Source organism: Alligator mississippiensis, chromosome 1, assembly GCF_030867095.1.
Source record: "Alligator mississippiensis isolate rAllMis1 chromosome 1, rAllMis1, whole genome shotgun sequence".
NCBI lineage: Eukaryota > Metazoa > Chordata > Crocodylia > Alligatoridae > Alligator > Alligator mississippiensis.
In genome coordinates, this window is record NC_081824.1 from 124598381 (window position 1) to 124612764 (window position 14384).

The 14384-nt window shown below is 44.7% G+C and overlaps 1 protein-coding gene across 10 annotated transcripts in view; it reads left to right on the forward strand.

The window, feature by feature from the left end:
* Nucleotides 1-14384, forward strand: part of UTRN (utrophin) — a 631944-nt gene that overhangs the window by 257416 nt on the left and 360144 nt on the right. For all 10 annotated transcript variants that reach the window (XM_019488372.2, XM_014605522.3, XM_059713704.1 and 7 more), the window contains 3 exons: nucleotides 2290-2418; nucleotides 2534-2704; nucleotides 3588-3737. In XM_019488372.2, the coding sequence (XP_019343917.1) occupies nucleotides 2290-2418; nucleotides 2534-2704; nucleotides 3588-3737 (450 nt within the window). The remainder of the gene's footprint in view (nucleotides 1-2289; nucleotides 2419-2533; nucleotides 2705-3587; nucleotides 3738-14384) is intronic.

Sequence of the window (14384 nt, forward strand, 5' to 3'; positions counted from 1 at the left end):
CCAACAGGGTGAAATAAGAATGGAATAAAAATTAATTGATAACTTCAAGTAGATTGTGGTTGCTATGTAACCGCGCAGTTTTCTTTTCATTACCCTCATGCATGGCTATGATTAAAAAAAATGGGTGTCTGTCTCACAGTACTCTGCAAACCTTTTAATGACACAGCCATTTCTTACTATGCAGTTCTACATCTAGTGAAATGTAGTCCTGCTCCTGCATGGTGCGTTATAACAACACCACATACAACAATGTAATTAACAAAAAGCATGCGTTTGTTGACCATCTGTTAACATGTTTCGATATTTATGATCCCATGTAATTTTTTTCTCAGTATCTTAGTATAATCACCTGGATTTAGCATCATTCTGCTGTAAACAAACGACAGTAGCCAAAAAAAGATTAGTTAACTATAGGAGGTTGTCACTGTTGCTCCTTAGTCAGCCTGGAGAAATCTCTGCTGAGCAATATGAAATGCTACCTTTTCCCTACCCCAGTGTGGAGTTGAATGCTCTAGGTCCCTAGTGTCCCTAGTGGTGGTGTTGCTGATGTAATAATTGATCATTTGGCTGTGGTTCTCCTTTTACGTTCAGGAAAGCACTTAAGATCCCTGTCAGACAGGGAATGGATCACTTTACACAAGTGCTGGTTCTTATATTCTTTCTCTCTCTCTCTCTCTCTCATACATACATATTTTGGATATATTTGGTTATATTTTGGTAGTATTTGGATCTTTGGTCTGACTAATTATAGTGGTCCTTAGTCTTTTTTTTCCTGCTTAAGTCCATCCTTATTTAGAACATCACTTTAAGCATGAGTTTAAGTATTTGCTGAATTGCCCTCCCAAAGAAAGCTCCTTTCTGTGTCGAGGTCAAGAGTTGCATCTTGAGCTGAATGTACACCCTAATATCATGTGTGCCTTTGCATCACATGGGTGGCTTACAGTCATCCTGTAACTAGCTGACATACACTAGTTTTTCACCAACTCTCCCACTTGTAACTGAGCAACCCCTGTGTTCTAACAAATTCTTGCTTTTAGTCCCTAAGTTCATGACATTGCTCATTGTACTATTAAACTCCATCCCTCTTCTATTGCTGTATGAAATTATGATAAACTTCTAGTTCTGCTTTATTTTCTGCACTTGACCCTATTATCTGCTTTCCCCAGCCTTTCTTTCCTACTGATAATTCTGGGGATAGGAGCCCAATTGCTATTGTTCTGTCTCTCATTGTGAGTTTAGGGCTTCTCTGTGTTATCGACCGAGTCAGAGGAGCTGATGTGGGGTTTTCTGTGTTGCTAGCACACAACTTGAAATTTCTGAGTTGAGTCAATCCTGACAGAATCATTACTATATTCATGGTATGGTTATTTTTCTGGAGAGTGAAAAAATGCGTAACAAACATAACCAGAGTCTGTGGACTGCATTAAATGATAACTACATTACAAGACCACACTGAGCACTGCAAGTTCTATGTAAAAAATATTCCTTTAACTTGAGAGAGATTTACTTTGGCTTGAATTTTTTTTTTTGCGTGTACTATTGTTACAAGTAAGGTTATATAACTACAAGACAAAATATTCTTCTCAGTTTTTATTCATCATGTTTATTTTGGTTGCCATCAATTTAGATATTTCTCCTGTGTAGTTAGCTTCCTCTTCTCTCTTGTTGGTTTTTTTAGACAGCAACAGCAGGGAAAGAAACTTTTTTTTAAAAGGATAATATGCTGTGGTCATAGAACAATTGTGCTCCAACTGTGAAATCATGACATTGTGAAACAGGAATGTGGGAATTCCCCGTTTAAAGGCCTGTTGACTGGCTGCATTGGTTTGGGCAATCACCTTATTAGTTCATGGCCATAGAAAAACGAACAATTATACTCCAGTCAACAATATGATGTTTCAGCAGTCAGTCTAGTTTCTTTCTTTAATTCCGTCAAAATGGGGGAGAGAGGTGCAACTTAGGAACCCACATCAATTGAAATGGTGTAACTTACACTTGCATACTCTGTTCGTAGGTTCCTGCAGCGATGCAAGTGAGCTAAATTGCTTTAAATTTAATCATGAACAAAACAAGTTTAAAGTTGCAAGAGTTTTGCTACATTTAGATTCTGAAGGTACTGATCAACTGCATATTTTCATAGCTACCCAGATGTTGGTCCCAGTCAGTGCAGTTGTTTGGCCTTGTGTACTGTGTTTCTAAATGTAACTTCCTAGTATTTCATGTTCTTTGGTCCTTCCTTTCTTGGAACATTTTAAAATAGTGTTTGTTCCCTGCCCCATCTCTTTCCAGAATCATCAGAGCCAGCTGGAGATCTTTGATGAGAATGTTGCCCACATAAGTACTTGGCTCTATCAAGCTGAAGCCTTGTTGGATGAAATTCAGAAAAAGCCAGCAAACAAAAAGGAAGAAACAGTGAAGGTAGGAGCTGTAATCTTTTAAAGCAGGGACTATAAAATTCCAGATGAGATTAGGCCAGAAAAATGTGGCTGTTTTCTGTTTCCAATGTAGTACCTCTCTTGCTTTTGCTTCTCAGCGTTTAATGGCAGAATTAGATGATGTTAGTCTCCGAGTGGATAACGTGCGCGATCAAGCTATTATCCTAATGAACGGTCGTGGGGTGTCATGCCAGGAACTCGTAGAACCCAAGCTGGCTGAACTGAACCGAAACTTTGAGAAAGTGTCCCAACACATCAAAAGTGCAAAGGTGAGCCAGGAAGAGGCAAGAGTTGTGTGTTTTGCAAACCTTTGGTATGGAGAAGCTCCTAGAACAGGTCCCCACCTTCTGACTACTGTATGCTTTGCTGTGGAGCAGCTTTCCCATCAGGGCCAGCAGTGCACATTGCCACTGCTGTGATGGCAGACCAGAGGGGTTCTGCCACCACTGGGGACCCTAGTGTGGAATCACACAGGTTCTCCTGGCTAAATAGCATCATGCCTCTCAAAAGAAGGATAATATTTTATGTACAAAAAACACTGAATTAAGTGCTTCATAAGGATGTTTTTTCATATACTAAAATAGTACTTTTCATTGCTTACCTAAGTAGGTTTCTATAGGGTAAAATTAATTCAGTGGGTTTAAGGTTCTCATCAGTCATTTCTAGAGTTGCACAAATCCTGACTCGGGTAACAAGCAAAAATGTGTGGTGTTTGACTGCATAGCAGCTCTCTAATATAAGCAAGGGGTTGGGAACTTTTCAGTAACAGCAGGGTGAATTATTAACATAGCTTGGTCCTCCTCAGGCTAGAGGCAGCAGTTGATGGAGGCACTCAATGGTGGGTTCTCACACATGTGCTGGATCAGATAAAATATTTGCCACAAACAGATAAAGCGTAGCAAAATTGTTGAGAGCTGGATCTGGCCCATGGGCTGTAAGATTTTATCCCCTAAGCAGTACTGCTTTTTATGATTCATTTGGGCTTTTTTTTCTTTTTACGTGTCTTTTCTGAAAATGGATAAATATAATATATAGTTTTAAGGCTGATCCTGCAAACATGTTTTCATTTTAGGAATTTTATTGCATAGAAAGGTGCATTGAAATTACTCCTAATTAAATTCTTAATAAGCATGGCTTTACTTTGCTCTGTAGATGCTTGTTGGTCAGGAGCGAGTTCCTGTTATGTCAGAACTCCATAAGCCTGGAGAGCCTTCTGCGGATCTGGATGAGTTTGAGAGTGATTTACGGAACATGTTAAAGGTTGTAGAGAAACATATGGAATCAAGTGATGAAGAGGAAAAGGTTTGTAAGCCGGGCATGAGTGTAATAGATCAATCAACTCTTTGATGTTTGTTTAATTAAGTGTTGGGTTTTTTTGGTTTTTTGGGGTTTTTTACTGGTCTTTGTGAACAGGACAGACAATTTTGCTATCTTACTGTATATGTAATATCTGAATTTCTCTAACAGCTGGGGGATCTTGGATCACTGGTAGAAGTCAAGGGAAGTGTCAGGGATGTAGTGGCATGCATATAGCACAGATGCCCCTTCCTTTCTCTGGCTTGGGTAAGCCATGCTTTCCCTGTAACAGCTGCTGCACCCTGCCTAGAGCCATGAGTGCTCCCTAGCCTGAGTTGGTCTAATTTAACCACAGCTTTATGCATTCAGTTTTGACACATGAGCTTGTTATTGCCTTTTTACTGAGAGAATTAAAATTGTTTATAATGTATGCCTCCTGTTAGGATAAAAAGGTGGAAATGAGTTTCTCTAGGTATCTGGCTGACTGAATTCCTGTTGAAATTATTTCTTAATGCTACTAGGATTTCATTGTGCGGCTAATGATTATTTAGGGCTTTCAGATCTTTTGATAGGTATCTCTATAATTTTAAATGTGGATGCATAAAAAATTAATATAATGTGCTTTTGTGCACTGTGGTTTTGGCCTTGCGAACCAGATGAATGGCACAGGGCCAGTGCTATCCCTCGCTGGCTGGAGCAGTCTTCCAGGGCCCCCTCGGCAACCTTGCACGCTGAAATCAGGTCCCGCACCAATGAGAGTACCTGATTTGGTGCGCAGGGGCCCCTGTAGATTTGCCAGTGGGGCTACCGGTGGAGTGAGCTGTGAACCCAGTATGTCACAATCTGACTCGTCCACTGAACTGCAGGGCCTAGATCAGAACCGTAGAACCTTGACTTCTTTTAGGGTCTCCCAGCTCCTTTCTTGTAAACCCTGTGTCACGTGCCTTTTTACAGGCATGTTAACTGGTTAATCACATCTGGAGCAGCGACCTGGCTATATGTTCATTTAAGTAATGGTGTGATAAAATGTGGAATAAGCCACAAAGTTATTATACAAAATCTATGTAATAACTTTGTGACTGGTTCCTATCATGCCTTTAATTTGAATGTGTGGCCAGAGCTCCCAGCCTCTTGAGCACAATGGAGCCTTTCAGATCACCCTTGGTTCAGAGGCTGGGAGAACTGCTTAGCTGATCAGAGCCGAGGGAACACATCAGAGGCTTTGGCTCTTGTGAGATCTTGGGCTGGGAGTCCCAACTGAGTTGATGGACACTCCCAACTGGGATAGAATGTGGGAGCCTGTGGGAGCTTTGATCAGCTGGTGGGGCGTTCACAGCTACAGGAGCGCAGCAGAGAAATCAGCTGATCAGAGCTTCCAGCTGCAGGAGCACAAGGGAGCCAAACTTTGTATTTGCTGGTGCACAAGAAGCCTGGGATCATGATCTTGGATTTCCCCTGCACAGGCAGTAGGGTGCAGTGGGATCTGATGTGCAATCCCTAGGAACCACTGTAATTCAGGCTCCGGCAGGAGAAAAAGTGGGCTCCTTGCAGGTTTCCTGGAGACAATTGCAGGCATTTTTCAGGGCTGGCTCTTCTACATCTCTGATTGGCTGATGAAGCCCACCATGGAGCTGATTACCATTGAACAGCAGCACGCAGGCTCTTCTTCAGCTGTTTTAAGAAAGTAAAGCTCACCACTTATTAAACAACTTCTAAGTAAAGCTCACCACTTACAATTCTTAATGAAACCATAATAAATTCACATTATTAAATCATTCCTGAGCCCTGCTTTGTTCTGTTGCCATGTGGGAGAGCAGGGGAATTTCCCCCTCCCCTTCTCTGCATGGCAGGGCAGAGTAGGGCTTAGGAAACCCATGCCGGGTGCCTGCCCCCACAGCTGGGCACGGGGTACAGGGTACCCCCCACCACAAGGGCTTCTCCTGTCTGGAATGAGTTTCCCCAGCCCTGCTGTTCCCTGTCATGAAGAGAAGGGGAAGGGGAAATTCCTTTCCACTCCCGCTCAGCACCAAAGCTAAATGGGGAAGCCCCTGTGGTGGGAGCACCCTGCACCCCATGCCTGGCTGTGGGGGTAGGCACCCAGCATGACTATGCTTGCAGCCCCTGGGGCGGGGGTACTTACCTGCTATACTCTGGGCGGGGCTTTTAAGCTCCCTGCCAAAGCAGGGAATCAAACAACTTGATTGGGTTAGCCCCAGCAGAGGCTCAGCCTTTCTAAGCTGCCCCTGGAAACATGTGAGGCTTCCACAGTTTTTCTTCTTTGTGCTTCAGGTAAGTTTTTTTTTTTTTTTAAACTTTTCTTCTCCACTTTCCCTCTGCCCTGCGGTTTCAGGCCATTTCCAGCCAAATCATGCTTTTCCAGGGGTTTGAGGCAAAGGTTAAATTTTGGGCTTTCCCTTGAAATCCCTTGAAGCCCAAATTAAAGTGGTTCCCAGTGATCCCACAATCATGTCTCCTGTCATACCTATGGGGCATGGCAGGAAGCACGTTTGTTAGGATCATGACAGACATTTCAAACTGATGGTTTTGTAAGGACTTCTTGGACACAATTTACTCATCTGGTTGCTGTCTGGGAAGCTAATGTGCATTAGTTGTTAAGGATACAAATGCTTTGCTTTTTCCTTTTTATTTCTCCTCTTCATCCTTCCAAAACACTTTAGCTGCCATGGCAATTAGTTTAATATTTCATACAATAACGGTGAGGAGCCCTGTGAAGCAGTAAGTAATTTCTTGGACAAGCTTGGGGGTTAGGCAATCTGTCAAGTACTTCTGAATTTCTGGTTATAGAGCTTCATAATTAAAACCAATCAATCTCTTTATGACTGTTCTGTAACTTTTTAAACCCAAGACCAATTAAGGGGGGGATGGGGAATGTTCAAGCTCCAAGCGAGACCTATACAGCTCGGAATATTAATGTAATACACTTCGTTCAGAGTTATAGTGCCCCAACACATTAGCCACCTAGGAGAGCCATTGAACTGTAACGGATGGTCTGTTCTCCTTAGTTCTGCTGTATATCCTGACATCGACTACAAGCATGAATCTGAAGCTTTAATGCATTCTCCTTTGGAGAGACATTTTAAATCATTAAACCTATACTGTCTATGTGAAAGAGCAGTGGGTCAGCAGTGATGGGCTTGTAGGGTGCAGCACCTGTTTACCAAGCCTATATCAGGTTGCTATATTATAGATTTCACTAGCAGCTCCTGCTGATATACATGATTGCTTTGGATTTACTGCGACAGTGACGGTAACATGTCTCAATAACCTGAGACAAGACATCCTAAAATAAGATGTCAGTTACTTCACTGGCTTTCTCTGTATGTGAGGGGCAGCAGTTTAAATTTAAAGGGATCAATGTGTTTGACTAATGATAAGCTTTAATGATTAATGATAAGGTCCTTCCCACCAAACAAAGCTCTAAAGGGGTCTATTCAAGTTGTTTGGACAATCCGGAGTTGAACCACTAGCAATCTTTCCCATTGTTCTGATCTTTTCTGAGTCAAAATAGAAGACTGAAGAGTCAATGAGGGTTTCTTTTGTACAGATTCTCAATCTCTGCGTCTTCCCTCCCTGTGTGTTGTCTCTGGGATTGGTGTGCTCCAACTAGAGGATGAAAAGGGGAGAATGAAACAGGAAAAATAAAGAGAAAACAGAGGGAGAAAGGCTTGGTTCTTCTATGCTTGGAATTGTAATATCCCACAAAATGTTCTAAGAGCTTAGAATAGGAATCAAGACAGTATTTTAATGTACTTCAAAACAAATGTAACTCTCACCTTCATACCAAGGATCCTGCAGTGGGCAGTTTTTCTATCCAAGGACCTAGGCAGAAGGACTTTTTACTGAAAAGTAATTCAAAGGTATCATACTTTTGTGCTTGTGCTGTCCTGATGTAGTTTGGGGAGAGACTTTTAAAGGTAAAATGAACATTAGGCTTTGATCTCTCAGTGATTGCCAGGGAGACTTGGGTATCTAACTGCCATTTTATGCCCTTGAAAATATACCTAGAATCTGTTTGTGAGCCACTTTGATAAAACTAGAAAATTTTCTTGGATCCATGTAATAATAGGGCACTAACAGATTTGGGGGGAAAAAAATCAAAAACAAAAATGTGCTTTACTGGAAGAAGCAGTACATGTTAGTTTGACTTGGCTTTGCAGTGCCTGTATAGATTGGGTGCTTCAGTGGGGCTTTTTGGCACTTTTATTTAATAGCTGATTCAATCCTAAAAGACCTATAAAAGATAAAAGAGCTATAAAAGAACCCTGCTGAAGCACCTGATAAAAGAGCCATGAAAGTCCCGCTGAAGCACCTGCTCTATATAGACTTTGGGCAAGCTGGGTCCAGCTAACATGATGCCTCTTTTGTGCGTGCACTGGGCTTAGCATGGGTGTGCACTGAGTTTAAAGTAAAGTGCCTTTTTTATTAATGTCCATAAGCAGCCATAATGTCTAGCTGTAATACCAGCCAGTTCTCATCAGCATTTCTCAGTGCTGTATGAAGGAGGTCAGTAGAACTCTCTCTATTTCACAGAAGCACAGAGAAAGGAAGTGACTTTAAGTCACATAGGTCCCCCCTCTACATGTTACATGCATCATACAATGACTGGGTTAATTGTGCACTTCATTCAGTTAATTTGCCTACATAGCCAGTCTATCACACCGTATAAAGGTCCAGCCAGTTATAAAGTTAGAGCTGGAAAATGTGATAACTTTTTACCTGGTTTCTATCCCAGGTTTTAATTTGCACGTGCAGCAGGGTCTCCCCCTGTGGTTAGGAGCCCTGTCAGCTGGTGGAGCTCCTAGCCACAGGAGTGCACCCTGCACACTGGGGACTCTCAGCCTCGATAGCACTCCATAGCTGCTGGGATGGAGAGTCCTGTAGTTGATGGGACTCTCCCTTCTGGCAGTACCCCGCAGTGCCCCACAGCTGTCAGGACAGAGGAGAGACCCATCAGCTGCAGGACTTGATCTTGGCAGCCATGGGGCATTGCCACAGCTGTGAGTCCTGTCAGCTATGGGACTTGCAGTTGCGGGAGCTTTCTACTTGCTGATGCAGGGGGAGCCTGGAATAGCAATACTGGGCTCTCCCTGTACCTGCAATAAGATGTGAGAAGATCTCATATTGGATCCCTCAGTTGCACCCCTTGCCATTCACATATCTCATGTCAGAAGATGCATTTGTGTGGATCATGCATCAGATCCTATTATGCTTTTACCTGAATGTCTAGAGAGGCTCTTATTGGCAAAACTAGGATTAGAACCCATTGTCATGAATTTGCAATATTTTGAAGCCTTCATGGAATGTCATGCATGTTTCCCTGAATTAGATCTAGGATATTTGGTTTCCATAAACAGCGAAAGATAAGCTACTATATTTTCTTCACACAGTGCATACCCTGAAATGCAACACGTGCTTTATTTTTGCAGTTATCTAATGTCTACTTACTATACAGAATATCTTCATAGAGTACTGCAGGTACCGCAGTATGATTACACAGGACATGTGTGTACCACCCGTGACTAGGGACTTACTGATTTTTGTGGCGGCTGCCTGTCAATTTTTGTGGGTAGATTGCATGGCCTGGCAGCCATTTTGTGGGCAGAGCACAGAGGGACCCCCATGCCTCTGATTGGCTGATTTCGGTAGGTGGTAGGTACTTATGACTTGGTGAGCACTGCCAAGATAACATGCCCTGTCCATTCACTCACATGCCATGGTGCCCCCTCTCCCAAACAAAAAAATGTAATGGGGCCACTGTTAGAGCAGCCCTGTATTCACAACAGAAAGTGCCCCCAAGACCAAAAACGTGAGTGTGGCACTGGATGTGCACCAAACGGTAGTTGCATTATACGTTTTTGGCATGTGCTGCATGTAGAGCAGGAACAAAGAGGGTGTGCATTTCTGGCATCACTCTAATCATGGTTAGGAGTAAGATAGACATGCCCAGAGGCTTTAATAAAAGAAAGCAGTTAATTCCATGCTGAAGTGCTTTGCTGAATAGCGCTTTCCTGAGTTGAGAGCCTTTGGTAATAAGGTGACTAGGTCAGTTGTGAATGGAAAAGATCACATAGGAATTTATGGATTACAGTAGTCAAAAGAGCAGAATTTTTGTGTGGTGTGTAGTTGCTCACAACCAGTTACTTTATATGAAATCATCCTCTAGTTTTTCCAGATGTAGCCAGTTTGGTTGAATCATTTGGATTCAGAGAAGAGATAAGCATTTTGGATTAATAGTCTAAAACTTGGAAAGTGCTGATACTGCTTTATGCCTTTCTGCGCTCAGACTTTTGGTATTGAATACCAAGTCAAACTTCCTTTTTTAGTTTTGCAGCTTGTTTTCTTATCTGCTTGGTTTACGTGATCATGTACTAGGAAGGAGGTCCCTTAAGGCCTTGTTTTTCAGATGGGGAACATCACCATTTCTGATGTGAGAGCTGGTATTCCCAAGAAAGTAGAGATCTCTTGAGAATGTGCTCAGTTGCCCGACAGCTCCTGTGGACCCAACAGACTTGATTGAATCCTTATTGTTAGAAAGACCAATGTGGTAAATTGCTTGAAAAAGTTTTTTTTTCCATCTGGAGGGGCAGAAATGTTGATTCCCTGTGTGCCTGGGACCTCAGGAAGGATGTTGGATGCAAAGGAGGATGGGTATGGGTAGCTCCATACCTAATCCTGATACAAGAGAAGGGAGATTACCTAACACCTCCACGTTTTAGAGTCAAGTCACTCCTCCATAACGTTTCTGAATTTAGCAGCATCCCATTTAAAAACTAATTAGTTTCTTATAGTGCTTTACCTCCCTGCATCCCACAGCACTCTTAAAAGGATCTCATAGCACCCCAGAGTGCCACAGCGCTGCAGTTGTAAATCACTGTTTCGGACAATAAAATTAATGGCCAAATTTTCAAAAGAGTTCAGGACAGGGTCTGACCCTTGGACAATTGGCCCTGAGTTCTTGGCAAAAGCTCCAAAGGCTATGAGCCCCCATGGCTTTTCTTGGTCCTTAATTTGCATTAAAAAATTATGTTTCAACCACGTGTCTATGATAGACAACACATATGTTGTCTGAAGCAGAGTCTCTGGAGGGAATCCTCATTACTTGGAGAGGCTATTTGAAAAGGAGAAACAGTTAGTAAAGAGAAGATAAAGTTGGGGGTTAGCTTTGGGGTGGGAGTGGGGTATATTTAAGTTGTGAAGGGAGGTACCTGAACAGCTGTCAGGTGGGCAGTTAAGGAGAAAAGGTGGCTGTTTAAGGTACTGAAGGAGAGGGAGCAGATGCTTGGTGGTAGGTACGTACCAGGTTGCTATTGTTGGGGCAAAGATGCAGTGGTGCTTTGGCTTGGACAGTGCCAAGGGAGAGGGGGAGGAGGCAGTTTGGTGCCATGAGGCTGTGGGGGGACTGTAGGACAGATTGTCTTAGAAGGTCATGGGCAGGTTAGTAGGAACCAGCCAGGTATGGCAGGGAAGACAGCAGTAGTTTGTGTGCATCCCTGGAAAGTGTGGCAAGGAGTGGTGCAGGTGCTCAGTGTGGGCAGGGGCTGCTCAGTAGAGTTTGGGATGGGTCTTAAGACAACTGGGGGTGGGTCATTAGATCCCTGAAGGAGGTAGCTGTCCCTGCAAGAAGCTGAAAGGGGTGACTGACTGATGGGGATGCAAAGGCTGGTGCCAGGACAAGGTAGTGTGGGTAGGACCTTGCCGCTCCTCGTTTTGATCATCTGCCCTTCTTCATCCCAGTTTGGTGCCTGAGGAGGTGAGTGTGGCCCTTGCCACTGAAGCTGCTCCTCCAGGGAGTTGCATGATGGTGACCAGAACCACCTGCCCTTTTGGTTTCTTCCACCAGCTTTAGAAACATGGGAGGAGCAGGGGACTGAACCAGTTTAAAAAGCACAGCCCCACACCTGCCTCCCCAACCTGTGGCAGAGTGCAGGGGCAGGAGGCAGGAGTGAATACCCCCAGAGGAGGAGGCACTGGTACCACTTGTCTGCAGGACTGTGCTGGGTGCTGGGTGCCTAACTAGATGGAGGAGCAAGCACTTAACTTGGGGGTGGGCAAAATGGGAGATGCGACCAGTAGCCAGACTCCATGTCCCAGCAGCCCCTGCCCACATTGCTTCAGTCAGTTTCCATGAAGACCCTAGGAGCAAGCACAGGGCTGGGGTTTCCACAGAGACCTGCCCCAGCAGCACTGGCAGGGTGCGCAGCTGGGCAGGGCTGGGGCTCGAATCTTGCAGTGGTAATAGCATGTTTCAGAACTGGGGCAGAGCTGTGATCTGCCTGCACGCCTCTGCCCAGGGCATGCGGGTAGTGGATTGTGGCTCTGCTCCAGTTCTAGACCATGCTTTCACCACTGCAAGATCCTGGCCCTGGAGCAGCTCCCTGCCCTGCTGCGCACCCTGCCAGTGCTGCTGAGGCTGGTCTCCATGGAAATCCTGGCCCCACACTGTCACAGCTCTGCTGCTCTTAGTGTCTCAGTGGAAACTGGCTGCAGTGATGTGGGCAGGGCTGCTGTGAAATGGAGTCTCCTGCGGGCCTGATCCAGCCTGCAGGCTGGACTTTGCCCACCCCTGAGTCAACTCCTTGCACAAGGGCCAGGCACTGTTACACCCTTAAAAGCATTTCAGACTCCTGGCTGAGAATCACTGACCTAGCAAGCAAGGGAATGCTGGCTTGAAACAGCCAAGGGAACAACCAAGCCTAGAAGGCTCTTGGTAGCATTGCACATTGCATTATAGACTTAGTAATTATCTTTTGTTAGTTAAATGGAAAGGGAAAGAATCTTTATTCTTTTTGATCTCTACAAGTGTATTGTTTTGGAGAGTGAGCCTTTCCACCCACTTAGAACCATGTTTACTTATTCCATTTAGCAGCAGGCTTGCCTGTAATATTGATGAAATTGGGTCTCTCCTTTCAGACTCTTAAACTTTGTTTCAGTACAAAGTACATTAGCCAGAAAAACAGGTTATTGGGTTCCTAAAACGTTCTCTGAGATTTTCTTGTTGGATGTGTGAAGACTTACTTTCTTTTAAATTCAGTTTCTCTTATGGAATGAAATCCTTTTAGATTCTTTCCGAGTACTGTGTATCAGTATATATTTAGAAAGTTGTAATCTATGATTTAGATGGGAATGAGGGAAATGAAGTCTTAAACTGTAAGAGAAAATTAGTGCACTAAGATTCCTGAAATTACTTTTCCCAAGCTGTAGGAAATTATTTGACATGAGGAAGTGATCATTTTGCAGATAGCAGAAGAATTTATGTTGGTACCCTGCTGTTCTTGCCCTCATTGTAATACAGGTAGGGTCTGCCCTGCTCATCTGCTTCTTTTCCCAGCTTCCCCGTACCTCCTGTTTCCCACTTGCCACAACTTGGATGTTGTTTGTTGTTGTTGGGGGGGGGGGGGGTCCTTGTACTAGTAGCAGTCTTGTGAGTAGCCTGGCTGGTTTGATCAGGCCAGCCACTCTACTTGAGCCCTTTGCCCACCTTCCAACACAGCACTTCCCTTTTCAGGGTTAGCTCTTGCAGATTTCAGGGGGCTTATTGTGACTCTTACTGTCAGAGCCTAGCTCCCAGGACTCCAGCATGGCTTTGGCTTAAGTGGAAGCTAGGTGTCTAGCAACTTGGAACAGAGCAGTTCTGCACATGCAGAGAAGCTGAATCTTGGGTGCTTAAAAACACGACTTTAAGGTTAAAAGTTAGATGTCTAGCCAATTTAGTTGCTTCTGGGCTAAGGCAGCCACTGAGGATTTCTATTTTGCAGGGCACTGGGACAGGATGTACCCTAGAACTGCCATCACATCCTCTCTGGCCATGCCCTGCCTTGGTCCACTGATCAAGACTTCAGGTCTGGGGTTCAGCCTTGGTATACCAGTTTCTGCCTTGCAACTTGGGATATTTCCTAGCCCCTGTGATAGGAGGCACACCTCTATTCATGGTCTTCTCCACCCCTGTAGCCGCAATCCGGTCCTCTGATCACAGGTTCAAACTGAAGGAGAACAAACCAGCTGGTTCAAAGGAAAGCAAGTAGTCTGTTTCCTCAGGTAAATGCTGCCTGCAGACCTTACCTGCTTTGGAGCCTTCTCCCCAGCTTCCCTGGGTAGCTCAGATGCCTATCTGTCTCTAACAGCACCCACCATCTCAAGAGTTCCTATCCCTGCTGTATGACCCAGGCAGGAGCTGCTGCCACACTGAGCAGGCTGCAGTATCAGAACCTGCTGGCATTGTCTCAACTGATGCTGATCCCCGCCTGACGCAGCAGCAGCTCCTGCCTGGATCTATAGCTGAGCATTGAGGCTCCTGGTGCCAGCTCCTGGAGCAGCTTCAGCTGGGTTTAGGAGGGAAGGGGAGAGAGAGAGAGAGAAGAGAAGAGATAGAGAGATGCTGTTGCCTGCTTGGTGTGGTAGCAACTCTTGCTTGGGTCCACGGCTGACGCTGCTGGCAGGTTCCAGGTCAGGGCTGTGGGCAGGAGCTTCCACCGCACTGGGAGCGCGGTGGGTCAGCCATGGATGCTGCTGACAGGTACCATGCCTGAGCTTCTGATCCTGCCTGAGGTGTCCACAGCTGATGCCGCTGCTCACCTGCTGCAGCTGAAGCCGTGCCTGGGTCCACAGCTGATGCTGCTGGGCGGAAGCATTCCC